We start from the raw sequence: 13573 nt of genomic DNA, 5'->3' as shown, positions 1-13573 counted from the left end.
TAATAAACAATAACAGCAGATTTGTTTTTTTATTCAGTAATAAAAGGTATTTTGAATCAATTTATGCATCAATCAAGGCTGAATTATTTTATTTTTCCAAACGATATTAAAAAAAAAAATATTTCATAACGAGCACAAGCAGACTTAATTTAGTGGTTGTGTATTTGATATTTCTGTAAACGAAGCAAGGTTTGAGTATATCTGTGAGTTAAAGATTGAAACGGGACATTTATTTATTTTTCAGTGCTTCAGTAAGTCTCAGTCATTGATCATGAGAGGGCAATATACAACCTTCATATATACCAGGACAAAACCAAGGAAGAAAAAGACGACATTTACATTAAAAAAAAAAAACAAAAAAAAAATTTCCGACATGAGCAAAATCATCAGATATCCTGTTTTCCGACTCATCTCCTCTCCAGGAAACTCCAAGAAGCAGTGGCGGCTCCTTCTATGAGAATTAATAACCGTCTTATTAATAATAATTACCAGATTAGGTCATACACACACACATACACATATACACACACAAAGGTTTATTGTTGCCGATAGATCTCGAGCAAAATGGCCACTTCCTCTGTCAACGATCCAAAGCATTTTTCACTATTCTGCAAAACAAACTTATCGGCAAACATTAGAGACGATCCATAAACAAGTGAATAAGTTATTTCAAGTGTATAAACTGAGAGAGAACCAATCGTGAACAGTCAGACTTCTAGGCTCGGCGCTTTCTGATGCTTCAAACTGACGATTTTCTGCTTGTCATTCTTCTGAAATCCCCGCGCGGTGTCCCAGCTGCATGCATACATGACCAAAGGCCCAAATTAGCATAAATACACACCGGCCAAGCTTACAACGCACTGAAAGAAGAAGAAACATACGTGCGTACATACATAAATACATAATATATATATTTGTAAAATGTTGATTAAGCAGAGAGATGGTATAACATACGTGTTAGAGGTGTCCCAGGAGTGCTAGGTGGAGCAGGCGACTCAGGAGCTGAACCAGGATCCACTGAAAGGTTCCTCAAATTGGAACTGTTTGTTCTAATAATAGTAATGCTTCGAGTTACGTTCATCTCCCCATTGCTATTAGCTGAAGAAGCATTAACAGGAGGTGATAATCGTACAGGGAATGAATTATACTTTCGAAGTTTGCCAAGCCCAGTGTCCGGCATGGGTCCAGCAAGCGTTTCGTCCCAAAGCTTATGGAGAAATCCCATTACAAGAGAAATCAGATTTTCTCGTGTAACAACCGTAAGAGGCCTAAAATCAAAACAATTTTTTTGTTTTTGTTGTTTCGTTTTGTTGGACCTCAACACGTACGACTGTTACTAAGAGAGGGAAGGGGAACGAAACGCAGAGAGAAGATAAGAGGAAGTTTTTATTTTCTTGGGTTTTTTCCTGCAATGAAATTGTGGTTTGGGGTTCTTTATAGAGGAAAGTTGAGAGAGAGGAAAGAGAGGATAAGGGGGTGGATCTTGATGGTCATAATGACGCAATGGCTCCGGCTAATATGGCTTTGTGAGCGGCCATCAAATTTTTTTGGTAAATATTTAAGATCGGGCGCCGTACTTAGCTAGCCATTCAAGAACCTGAAAGATATAGGATAAAATATGCTTCGTTATGATGATTCAAAATCCAAAATGTTATAAGGGAAGTTATTTTTCATTGTGTTTGTACTATGGATGATCATGAATTTATGTTCACTTCTATTTTTTTATAATTGAAGATTTCAGAGATAGGTGACAGAGCTAAATTTAATGTAAAACAGTTTTTTTGAAAGATTTTACGGAATTTTCAATGATTAAGTCAATAATTTTATTATAAAAAATTACAGTAAATAAACACTAAATTCTAAGATTAAAAATTTTTATTCCTAGTTTATAGTTTATGCATGCTAAATGCTGAAAATAAGTTGTAAGAGAGTTACGATAGCAAACCTTTTTCCTGGGTCATTCACGAAGTATTTATAACTTTGAATTTTCTTTTTTTTTTTTTACTCGAGGGGTTGTAGGTTTTTTTCTTCTTAATATCCATGTGGAAGGAAGATCCTTACAATCATCATTAATATTGATTATAAATATCTCTTTATATGTCATTAATTGTTGATAGGAGTATCACGTACCTATAAAAGACGATTCTACATCAATTTATACACGATATTAATATCGATAAGATCATTCCTTGATCATTCCTTATGATCAACATTAATATTGATTGATGTATGGACGATCCCTAGAGGACTTTTTTGCATAGCTAGGATGTAGAGAGATGATGACTCTAGATTCCCACCACGAGTGCTTGTTTCACGAGGAATTCTTGGTTCAAAAAAGCGTTAATCCTAGCATCTTGGGTTTGGTGCACAACCAAACCCAAGAGGGTTCGAGTATGATATCTTGCAAGATCCACGAGCGCTTGAGCTTGGCGCGTAACCGAGTTCAAGAAGGTTGAGTTTGATATTTTGTTACACCTACAAGCGCTTGGACCTGGCACGTAGCTGGGTCTAAAGAAATCTGGTCTCATATATATCTCATTAGACCCACAAGAATTTGGGCTTAGCGCATAAACGAGCCTAAGAAGGGTTGGCTCTAGAATTTTGCCGGACCCTTGCCATGAGTCTTGGTCTGTGCTGAGCTTTTATATAGGCTTTACGGGAAAGAAAAGTTTTTAGAATGTTGATTTATCACTTGGCAACATAAAAAAGGAAAGAAAATGAATTCTGAAAAGAAAAAAGAAAAAAAGAGTAAAGCAGGTAAGGTTTTCTTTGAACAAAGAAAGACAAAAGATAGGAGTACCGTATGAAATGCTCACAATGCAAGAGTGGAAGTGTTCTCCTGGTTAAGAATTATGCGCAGGGATTTATACATAAAATCCAACAAGGATCCTCTAATTCCAGAAAAGCAACAAACTTATTTTCCCCTAACGCTCAAGAATATCCTAATAGTCAGAACTGGATCGTAAAAAAAAGAGAAATCAATCCACGTTCATCAGAAAAACTAATAAAATAAAAGAAGGAAAAAGTTGTAGCGAGAAGCCGACCGAGTTTATATATATAAGACGAGGAAGAAACCCAAAATAATAGGAAATGACTTGGTCAAGTAATAATTAATGAGCTCGACATCGACATAATCATTTAGCAGAGGTCCAATGATAAGGGTTTAAAAAAACTAAAAAAATTATTCTTTTATGATTTTAATTTCCAGCTATAATAATTTAAGATTTACCTTATTATTAATTTTAAAATATATAAAATTAATCAAGATATATGGAAATTAATCTGAATATCCATAATAATAATAATAATAATAATAATAATAATAATGAGGAGCTGGACATGCAATCGCACAAATATATTTTGTATCCATTCTTACACGTCAACTGGATAAGGTTGGGAGTAAATCTTAGCTAGAACTACCAAAACTGGATGTCGAAGTGTTGTTGAAAGCAACATGGCATCATCCTATGTAGCCGCAAGCAGAATAGCAAGTATAGATTCCTTGCAAGACCTTCTATTTTCCTGCTTATGTGGGTATCAATCAAATTGGGAAAATGGTTGCCAGGAGAAGGAAACATCATCCCAGAGGATGTTCAGGGCGTGATTCAAGAATAAGAATAAATCATTATGAAAATAATTCCACCTTTGCAACTTGGACGCCTTTACCAATCCTCAAAAGTTTTTTATTTAATTATCTAGAAAATAGCCTAATGATAAGAGTTTGGAACCAAGAGATTTGTTCATTCTATGATCTCAAGTTCGAGCTATGTGTTGCTAATATGATGGCCACTGGAGACTTACATGGTCGTTAACTTTAGGACCCGTAGCATTAATCGAGGTACACGCAAGCTGACCCGGACACCCACACTAATAAAAAAAAGTTTTTTATTCACTTGCCATCAATTTAAACAGACCAGCTGAGGGGCTTCCTTATTCTTGAATAAGAAATCAAAATTTGATTAAACCTTTTAATTATTTATTTTGGGGAAAGATGTTGCTTTAAAGCTTAAAAAATGACATCTATGTATGCTTTAAAAAAAAGAATTAACCATCTAGGTGGTGGCCCAGTGGTAAGAGCTTGTGACCAAGAGGTTTGCTCCCTCTGTGGTCTCAGGTTCGAGCCCTGTGGTTGCTCATATGATGGCCACTGGAGGCTTACATGGTCGTTAACTTCAGGGCCCGTGGGATTAGTCGAGGTGCGCGCAAACTAGCCCGGACACCCACGTTAATCTAAAAAAAAAAAAAGAATTGAATTTATTTCTTCCAAATACAATTCTTGAATCATTGTGAATTGGAATGGTAGATTCACGGTTTTACAATTGAAAAATTCTCAAAGCTTGATTACATAGAGTTATTTATAATTATTTTTTTAAATAACTATTTGGTCATAGGAGAAATGTAGTATTGTGATCAATAAAAATAAAAACAATAAAAAAATCTTGTTGCGCATGTTAATCGCTCTGTCACCTTAGGCGTTGCGTGCAACTGATTCTAGTAATAAAAAACATTGTTCCTTCGCGTCATTTAATTTATCTTGATATCCTCCTCCTTCCTAGGCAGCATATCTGGTCAACAAATCTTCAGCTCGACACCATAATCATTTTTTTTCCTCCTAAAAATCTGCACCCGACCATCCAGATTTACAAATCAGCCATTCAAGTTTTTTTTTAGGATTTAGTCCCTCTTTTTTTTATTCCTATTTGTTTTGTTTAAATTAATTTCTAAACTTGTTTTTTTTTCGATTTAATCCCCCTTTAATTTTATAATTTGTCAGATTTAGTCATCATTCTTTTGATTGTTTTTTTTTATTTGATTTTTTTCAATTTCACCATCCTTCCTATTATTTCTTTCGGATTTTATGCTTATTTTTTTATTGTTATTTTTTTACTTTGGTAATTTTTTAAAATTTAAATTTTTTTTCTTCTGATTTTATCTTTCAACATTAAACTGGTCAAGAACTGAACTTTTTAATTGAATCTAAGTCTACAATTTCATGGGTTGTGAATTTAAAAAATTAACCTATGTTTAGAAGATTTGTTTGGGTCAATTACTGTGAATTGAAACAATAAATTTATCATTTTTTCATTCAAAAATTCCACACTTACCCTCCTTCAATTATTGTAGATTAAATGTTTTTGAATATATTAAGGTTACTATATCTTTTTATAATCTTTTTGCACAATTAAATTACTAAAATACCTTTAAAAACAAAACAACACTTAACTTAGGTCTAAGTTTTTTTAAAAAAATTTCATTTTTCAAAGCATGGTTTAATTACTTCATTGCCCTTAAAATAAGAAATTTTAAAACTTGATTTCGTGGGCTTATTCATAATCTCATATTGGTTTTTTCATTTTAAATTATTATAGTTTATTTTTATTTTTGCTGGTTCATTATAATTAAACTTTCTAATTTGTTTCGATATAGATTAACTATAGTTGGTTTGAGTTGATCTAATGTGTCGTTATTTTAATTTTTTTTTTTTAAATATCATCCAATATATCATCACTATTTAAGTATTTTAAAAATGCTTCAGGCAATATATATTAATTTTTTTACTTCTTGAACATCACTACATTTTTTAAGGTTGAAAAAAATAAAATCTAATCCTCACCGTGAGTAAAAAACTAGATAGAACTTAAGAGACGTGCTCTCCCATGGTTGGCTGAAATTTTATATGGGATTAGGAAATTAACACATAAAAGTCGTTATGGTCCCCTCCATTTCTGTATGATCATGTAATTGGGCCTACAAAGACGACTTTGTTGTTTATGTGCTCTGCTCATGGACTTGTATAAGATACTTGATCGCCCTTTCAACTAATTTATTCAATTCTGTTACGTCATGACAGTGAAAGATTACATTTAATTTAGTTCTTTATTTCTCAATTTTTTTCTAATTTCCCCCAGATAACCACTCACCGAAAACTCTTAACCATCCCGTTATGTCAGCGGAGAGCGACTTTGTCTTGATAATTTAATACCATGGATTAGAGGGGATAAAAAAAACTGGAAAACTGAATAAACCGAGAAAATTAAAAAAAAAATAACCGAAAAAACCGAATCGAAAAAAAAAACCGATTAATTTTTTGAAAAAACCGGCCGGTTCGGTTCGGTTTCGGTTTTATAAACAAAAAATCGAAAAAACCGAACCGAACTGAACCAAACCGAAACCGACAAAAAACCGAGCCAAACCGGAAAAACCGAGCCAAACCGGTTTGAACTGGTTTTTGCCCTAAAAAACCGAACCGAACCGAAACCGGTCGGTTTGACCCGGTTTCGGTTCGGTTTTTTTTTTCAAAAAAAAAAAATTTCGGTTTGGTTACTTTTTTTGATAAAAACCGAACCGAACCAAAAATGATCCCCCCAAGGTGGCCGGAGTTGCAGAAGGCAGTTAATTGGCCTCCATTTCATTAATGTCACCTTTACTCTTATCTTAATTATTTAGTCTTTCCCGAAAATTGCACATTTGTTTACATAATTTTAATATGTGTATGTATAAATATAGTCTCTAGACAAAGGACTTGAGAAAACATCCCCCTTCTACAAAGAAAAATAAAAACGTTAAACTATAAATTCTAATGATATGTTTTAACGGTTATTAGTTATGTTTTCCTCATATGTTGGATAATTAATTAATTTTTTAGTTTAAGTAATTTAATCTATTTTTTATAGTCAAAGTATCTGATGATTTGATATGAAAAACGCAAAGGGTTAGTAACGGGTAATACATCATGATAGTGAAAGATTACATTTAATTTAGTTTTTTAATAATTTTATAAAGAAAAAAAGTAAAATAATTCTCTGAAAAAGATGCTTTGAAAATTAAAAGTATTTAGGACGAGGATTTTTTTTATGCCAGCAAAGCTGACCCATCATAACCATCAGCTTCAGTTTCATATTTTCAGGGTGGGAAATGGGGATTAGTCTAAAGATTGAGGAAGAATATCTTCTCTTCCATGGCTAGGTCATTGTTTTCTGCTATAAAATACTCTCACTAGCACGAGACACATAATTATGAACTGCATTTGAGAGAAAATCCAGAACCCAAGTGATTATTTCCAAGTATTGTAATGTCAACTTGTTATCACCACTGTGCATTTAAAATCACAACTTGTAGCGTGAAACACCGTGCTCAACATCAACTCGTACCTTTCCTTAGCTTTTGTGTCTTCCCGTTCCAAAGACTTACTCTTGACCCTTTTTATCAACACACCTTTTTGGAAAAATTAATATTCGGAGGCAGTAGTTTGTTAGTATTTAATGAAGATTTCTTTTCTTTTAATGTACTAAAAGATCATAATAAAAAATTCATGGTAAGGACTTGATGTTCTCGGATGTGGAAAACAGAGCTGTCTCCGTATGTGTTCAAGATTTGAAGATTTTCTTTATATAAAACCTCAAGATTAGGAATTTATTGTATTTATTCCAGAAATGGGGACAGACTTCTCCGAATGTTCAAGCCGTTGAATGTATAGTAAGTTCCGTAAATGGATCTTGTGAAGTACAATCATCTTGGCTTTGCCATTTCAAGAAATTTCCTCCAGAAATTCATTCAAGCAGCTGGTTTTACAGTTCCTCAGGCATCCCCTCCTTCAAACGTTTAACTATTAAACACAAATCCTTATTGTTTCATACTGCTTTTTAATTCCACCAATCTTGCAGCGGTGCATTTAAGTTTAGTGACTCAGACATCAGAATGCTAATGGCAAAACCTGCTAGCTCCCTCCCTTCCTCCCCTCCCTCCCTCCCTCCCTCCCTCTCCCTACAATAAATACAGTAAAGCATCTTGCAAATAGAGCCCAAGTTGCACCAGTTGGTCCACGATTGTGGAAAATGTGGAAAAAACTAAAAAGACAGACCATTTCTTGGTCATGCCCACGATGACAACCTTAAGGCTTCAGCAACTTGATTGAAATCTGGGACCCAGCGTTAGTTGCCTTCATCCAAGCAAAAAGTTTGATTAGGACAGTGTGAGGACTAGTGGGTGGTCAGTCACTCTCTACACGCACCATCAAACCGAAAAGCAGTCGAATTAGGCTTTTTCGGGTTATTACTACAGTACAGTCCATCATGCTTGGAAACACATAATGGCAGGGTCCTATACCACGTGTTCCAGGACCAACATGCCCAGAAAGGGTCATGTCTGTCGCAACCCATCAAACAACATTGTTGCCATTATATCCTCTAATCGTAAGGATTTAGCATTTGTTTTTACTAATATGAAGTATGAGCACCCCCATCGTGTAAATGTGTTCCCTCCCATAGTGCCTAGTCAAACAATCTTCCAGTTAAGCATGATCATGCCATTCTGTGTGTTAAGAGCCCACAAGAGAATTTCATTGCTTGAAATCAAAGGTATGAACATCAAAAAGGAGTGGGAGAAACAAAACTGACAATAGAGGCACTTTGTCACCATAGATAGCAAGACAGGATTATCACAATGACAGTTTCACTATGACCCTTGCCGTTCTCCATGAACCAGGTTTGGTTTTTGCGCTTCCATCAACAGCGATAATGATGTTGTTTGCTTCAACACCCTTCAACTTGAATAAAATTTTGCACATTAATACAATTTGGCCAGCAAATGCGCCTTCATCTCTTGAATCAGCCAACGCAACGGGGTGAATTGGCCAAAATTCTCAAGGTTGGACTTTGGAGTAACATCAACCATTTGACTGCAACATGATTCATGAAGCAGAAATACCATGGTCATGGGAGGAGACATCATAGCCAGATGAAACTTCTTGTTTCCTGCCTTTCCTCTCTCTACCGCCGGTTCCTCCTTGAACTCCTCCTCTTACTCCCTTCCCCTTCTTGAAAGATTGCTGGTGTTCCACCTGTCATCATAACACACAGAAGTAATGTATCAACAAGGCGATTGCAGATGATAATATTTATTCAAGTGGCATATTTCTGTACTTCAATTCTTCTGCTCTTAATCCAGGACTGACTGCCTCAACTGCAGTGTTGAATTTGATAAGACATCCACAAGAGGGTAATTAGAGATGATAATGACACTTTAAAATAGAGGGTTCGAGATTAATTACGAAATAGTAGGATTAAAACTTGATTAATTACGCCTTGTTTACAAGGATGTTTTGGGATATGATTGTAATGCCGCAACCATAAGTGAACCTGGTAGAGGCTTGTCCTAAACCCATTTCCCATAGCTTCATTTCAATGGTGCAACGATGCAAGACAATATAATATATAGAAATAGCATAACCTTAACATTAGGTGCATTCTTACAACCGATCATAAAGAACTTACCCCTAAACAGAACTTCTCGACGTGAGAATTGAAGCCAGAAGAATCATCCACCTTTGTCTTCTTCAAGTTCATATCGACAGAAACACGTTTATCATTTGAGTTGGAGCTTTCGCTGTATGACACACAGGTAGTAGCCTGACAGCCAATCCCAAACGAATCCAAATCCTCTTGGAATATCTCCTCAAACAATCCTTGCAATTCCTCAAAGCTCTCCTCCACGTTTTCCTGTCAACTCACATAGCAGCTGATATCAATAAATATACCTCGAGGCATTTCATTAAAGCACTGCTATGTCAAAAATTTATCATTTAGGCAGTATCATCAAGGTTTCCAACTTAACACTCGATAACCATTTCGGCTGATAAAACTCAAATTGAAAACATTTCTTGCATTAGAGCAAATTACAGGTTTATTCAACCCTGTTATCTTTCAATGTATCGTTTTTTCCCAGATATCAGACAGCAGGTTTGAATTTAGAACAAAATTCGCAAATTCTTTTCAAAAAGCTACAAAACTTTTTGTATAGAAACATAAAAGATCAATAATACTTGCATCTCAAACAATGTCTGTAACTAGGATTTTTGCATGGTCTAACACTGCATCATATTTGATCGTATTTTACTGAAAATGAAGCACACAAATCATCCCAACTTATACCAAATAAATTCTGCATAGCCAGCCAGATACGTTTACCGCCCATCAATTAACTTCACATTTGCTGTATGATGCTAACGTTCATGTGGCCCACAGGCCGAAGGACCACTCAACAAGTACGGAATAATAGCCCTATTTTGCTGTGGGGGGGACCGAATTTAATCATCAAGTTCATTAGCTAGAACCTTCCTCATTGTCTGCCCATTGAACTGAACGGTCATTGATGGGCCCAATAACATATTTTGAAGGATATGAACAAATATGGCATCATATCACAATACAGGCAAAAAAAAGGTTTGGAGTTTTTCTTTTTATCTTCTCAAAAGATTTCTTTTAATTGAGAAAAAAAATCTACTTTTTTTATTCAGATCTCATATATTAACTTAGATTTTTTTCTTTAGTTTTATATTTTTAAAAATTATTTTTTTATTTCATTCTTTAACATTAAATTATTAAACTTAGAGTTGCAATTTTTTTTCACTTTTTTATTTTGGATTATCTCAATGTGGTATGTTAGTTGAGTTAATCCGAGTTACACTCGAGTTATTATTTGACATGGCTTATAAAAGGGTTTGGAGGTTTTTTTTTCTTCTCAAAAGATTTCTTTTAATTGAAAAAGAAAATCTAATTTTTTTTATTCCAATCTCATATATTAACTTAGGTTCTTTTTCTTTAATTTTATTTTTTTTAATTAATTTTTTTAATTTCATCCTTTAACATTAGATTATTAAACTTGGAGTTGCAATTTTTTTTTTCACTTTTTTATTTCGGATTATCTCAATCTCATATGTCTAGCTATGTGTTAGTTGAGTTGATCCGAGTTACACTCAGGTTATTATTTGATGCGGCCTGTAACACAACACAGATCATCTATCTAGTTATAGCTATAGCTTGTACATACAAGTGGAAAAATAAATTGTGCTCTTATAGTTTCGCAGTGAAACAAATAACAAGTTTTGATTTCATCAAAACATGAAAACATGAAATGAGTCCCATCAACCATTAATGCAAACATTTTTCAAATTAAGAATTTGACCATTAAAGAATTTATGTCTTATTTGACATGATTTGTGAAAATTAACTTTTAATTTTGAGTCATAATTCAAATAAAAATAAGTTGGGGACATATTTGAGAAGAATTGTCTCAAATCATCAACCTTTTCATGTATCATTGATATATTACAAGTTAGAAGTTTTAATATTTAATTAAAACAAAAATCTTATTCAATTTTAAAATATATATATATATATATATATATATATATATATATATTTGATTTAACACAATTTGCAAAAAGTATAAATATTTTTCTCCATTTTGTTTTGAAAAAAAAAAAAAAACCAACCATAAAACAAATTCCATCCGTCAAGATAAACACGCACCAAATGAAATAGGGGGGTAACGTTGACGTTTGCTTGAGATAAAAATATTCCACACCTTTAAGGGCGTTTTCGTACTTCCCAACAAAGAGGCTTTTTATTGGACTCCTCACCTTTTAAGAGGCCCATTTGCATTGATTAGTCAACCAGACAAAAGCCAGGATAGCTATTTTAGATAAATTGAAATATGATATTAATTGTTTTTTAAAATATTTTTTATTTTAAAATATATTAAAATAATATTTTTTTATTTTTTAACAATTATTTTTAATATCAAAAACATTAAAAATATATTAATTTAAAATAAAAAAATTAAAAATTTTAAAAAACATTTTCCAACCGCTACAGTACGGCAACACTTCCTAGGCATTTTCCAGAAAGCAATCCAAAAAAAAAAAAAAATAGAAAAATTTGAATGAGACTTACGTGGGGCTTTGTTTGGCTCATCATAGCAGCCATTTCATTCATAAATCCGCCCATTCCCTGCGCAGGAAAATTTCAAGAAATACAAGAAACCATAAGTAAAATCACTTACAGATACTTTGATTTTGTTTGGAAACATATTTGAAATAATTTTTTTAATTTATTTTTTTATATTTCTAGATTTTTTATATAATGATATCAGAAATAATATTTTTAAAAATAAATATTATTTTAATATATTTATGCATAAAAACAACCGTCGTTATTAAAAAAATAAAAAAGCATACATTTTCGTCGTCTTCACTGTCATAAACACCAACGTCGTAAAGAAACCTCTTGTTGGTGTCAGAAAGAACTGTCATGTCATTATCCAAAATAAATAATTAATACTAATAATTACAGTAAAGGATTTTCTCCTTCTTTTGGCGAGCTATTTTTATATAAATAAATGGTGCGAGAATAAATTACCAGAATAGGCCTGTTGAATTGTCTGAAACTTCTTTTTGGCTTCGTCAACGAACCTGGAATTTTCCGAAGCTGAACATCGATCTGGATGCCATTTCTGTCCCAAACAAAAACACAGCTTTTTCTTACTTTCCTGGAAAATATTACTACACTCCTTGAAACTCCAATTCACACAAAACCAGTTCCAGAAAAGAATGAAAAAGACAGTCTTGTTGAAGCGACTATCTCCTGAAGAAGAGAAGAAGAAATCATACCCTTTTAAGAGATAGAAAAGGAGGAGGCCCGAATAGCATTGGATTTGTTTGTTTCACACTAGAAAGATTAAAACTTTGTGACCCATTTGATTAAATTACAAGAAATGAAAAACAGAGTGGTCAAATTGTTGCGCATGGCAAATGGCAGGAACCCAGCCAGAAATTCATTTCTTTGTCCTGGCAACCCAATAACAGAGCACAAAGATTTTATAAACAGACGGATCATGAGTAGCTAGCAAGCTTGTTTTGCAATTAGGTAGAAAAGATCCATTAAAAGAGAAGAGGGTGGTAGTTAAGGTCTAACCAGTGCAAGTTTCTTATAAGCATTCCTCAGCTCTGTGGCAGTGCAATCCTTATTCAACCCCAAAACCTGATAAAAGTCATTGCTTTTCCCTTTCTCTTCTCCTCCATTTTCCATTCTTGAGAATACACGACAAAAACAAAAGAGCTCAGCAATCCCACAAACAAAACAACCTTAAAACCATGACCACCCCAAGATTCTTTCTTGTCGACAAATTGATGATACCAAACCAAACCAAACCAGAATTCTGTCTCTCAGAATCAGAAAAAGAAAAAGAAAAAGAAGAAGCCCAAAGAACCTTATGCGTATATGCCTAGGCTATAACATTAAATTAAAGACAAGTCTGAATGTGCATGAACCAAAACTCGGAACCTTAGCATTAATTTCCGCGCAGGAAAAGATTGATCGAATTGGCAAACAAAAGAAATGTAAAAGCCGCCGCCGCCGCACCACCACCACCCTCTTCTTGGTTATTCCTTACTCTGCTAAGGTTCAAAGAAGAACTCTCCAGAAACCGGTATTTATATAGCTACTTGCAACTTGGGTCTTTTTTTTTCAAGTCTTTTTAATTCCCACTTGGGTCATTTTAATATATGTGCTCAAAATTGGTGTATATTCTGAGATAAGGATGGGGTAAATTGGACGGTGCAGAGTGAATATGAGTGGTAGATTTGTGCGTGTCCAGAAGGTTCTGTATTTACTGTGATCGGTCCCTTTTCACGGAACATTTTTGACATCTGGTCCCACCATCTCGACTGCTACTTGTTAACGCAAACTTAGCAGTGTTTTTTATGTGCTTTTAGAAGAAGGTATATAATTCCATT

General features: G+C 33.8%; 2 protein-coding genes across 6 annotated transcripts; both read right to left on the bottom strand.

The window, feature by feature from the left end:
- Nucleotides 1–208: 208 nt before the first annotated feature.
- LOC18094693 (dormancy-associated protein homolog 4) lies at nucleotides 209–1546 on the bottom strand. 2 transcript variants are annotated; one of them, XM_024601364.2, is made up of 2 exons: nucleotides 955–1546; nucleotides 209–860 (listed from the first exon to the last, which is right to left on the bottom strand). In XM_024601364.2, exons 1-2 carry the CDS (start codon nucleotides 1223–1225, stop codon nucleotides 763–765), a joined length of 369 nt encoding a protein of 122 aa, XP_024457132.1. In that variant the 5' UTR covers nucleotides 1226–1546; the 3' UTR covers nucleotides 209–762. The 2 variants fall into 2 exon arrangements, with proteins under 2 accessions (XP_024457132.1, XP_024457135.1); XM_024601367.2 differs by having other exon boundaries at nucleotides 209–795; nucleotides 955–1517.
- Nucleotides 1547–8308: 6762 nt separating this feature from the next.
- Nucleotides 8309–13308, bottom strand: LOC18094692 (uncharacterized). 4 transcript variants are annotated; one of them, XM_024593690.2, is made up of 7 exons: nucleotides 12753–13305; nucleotides 12449–12625; nucleotides 12198–12327; nucleotides 12017–12084; nucleotides 11733–11789; nucleotides 9273–9497; nucleotides 8309–8839 (listed from the first exon to the last, which is right to left on the bottom strand). In XM_024593690.2, exons 2-7 carry the CDS (start codon nucleotides 12485–12487, stop codon nucleotides 8690–8692), a joined length of 669 nt encoding a protein of 222 aa, XP_024449458.2. In that variant the 5' UTR covers nucleotides 12488–12625; nucleotides 12753–13305; the 3' UTR covers nucleotides 8309–8689. The 4 variants fall into 4 exon arrangements, with proteins under 4 accessions (XP_024449458.2, XP_052304031.1, XP_006369104.2 ...); XM_052448071.1 differs by having other exon boundaries at nucleotides 12198–12291; nucleotides 12753–13303; XM_006369042.3 differs by lacking the exon at nucleotides 12449–12625 and having other exon boundaries at nucleotides 12198–12291; nucleotides 12753–13301.
- Nucleotides 13309–13573: the final 265 nt, after the last annotated feature.

The sequence above is a fragment of the Populus trichocarpa genome, chromosome 1 (genome assembly GCF_000002775.5).
Source record: "Populus trichocarpa isolate Nisqually-1 chromosome 1, P.trichocarpa_v4.1, whole genome shotgun sequence".
NCBI lineage: Eukaryota > Viridiplantae > Streptophyta > Magnoliopsida > Malpighiales > Salicaceae > Populus > Populus trichocarpa.
This window is presented reverse-complemented; position numbering and strand designations above follow the sequence as displayed.

Excerpts from the sequence above, each read along its gene's own strand:
- LOC18094693 (XM_024601364.2), bottom strand. The coding sequence starts at position 1,225 with ATGGGATTTCTCCATAAGCTTTGGGACGAAACGCTTGCTGGACCCATG. Across the intron at positions 861-954 it reads TCCTGGGACACCTCTAACAC|TGCGTTGTAAGCTTGGCCGG; the intron begins GTATGTTATACC and ends TTCTTCTTTCAG.
- LOC18094692 (XM_006369042.3), bottom strand. The coding sequence starts at position 12,866 with ATGGAAAATGGAGGAGAAGAGAAAGGGAAAAGCAATGACTTTTATCAG. Across the intron at positions 9,498-11,732 it reads TGAGCCAAACAAAGCCCCAC|GAAAACGTGGAGGAGAGCTT; the intron begins GTAAGTCTCATT and ends GTGAGTTGACAG. Across the intron at positions 8,840-9,272 it reads TCGAGAAGTTCTGTTTAGGG|GTGGAACACCAGCAATCTTT; the intron begins GTAAGTTCTTTA and ends TTATGATGACAG.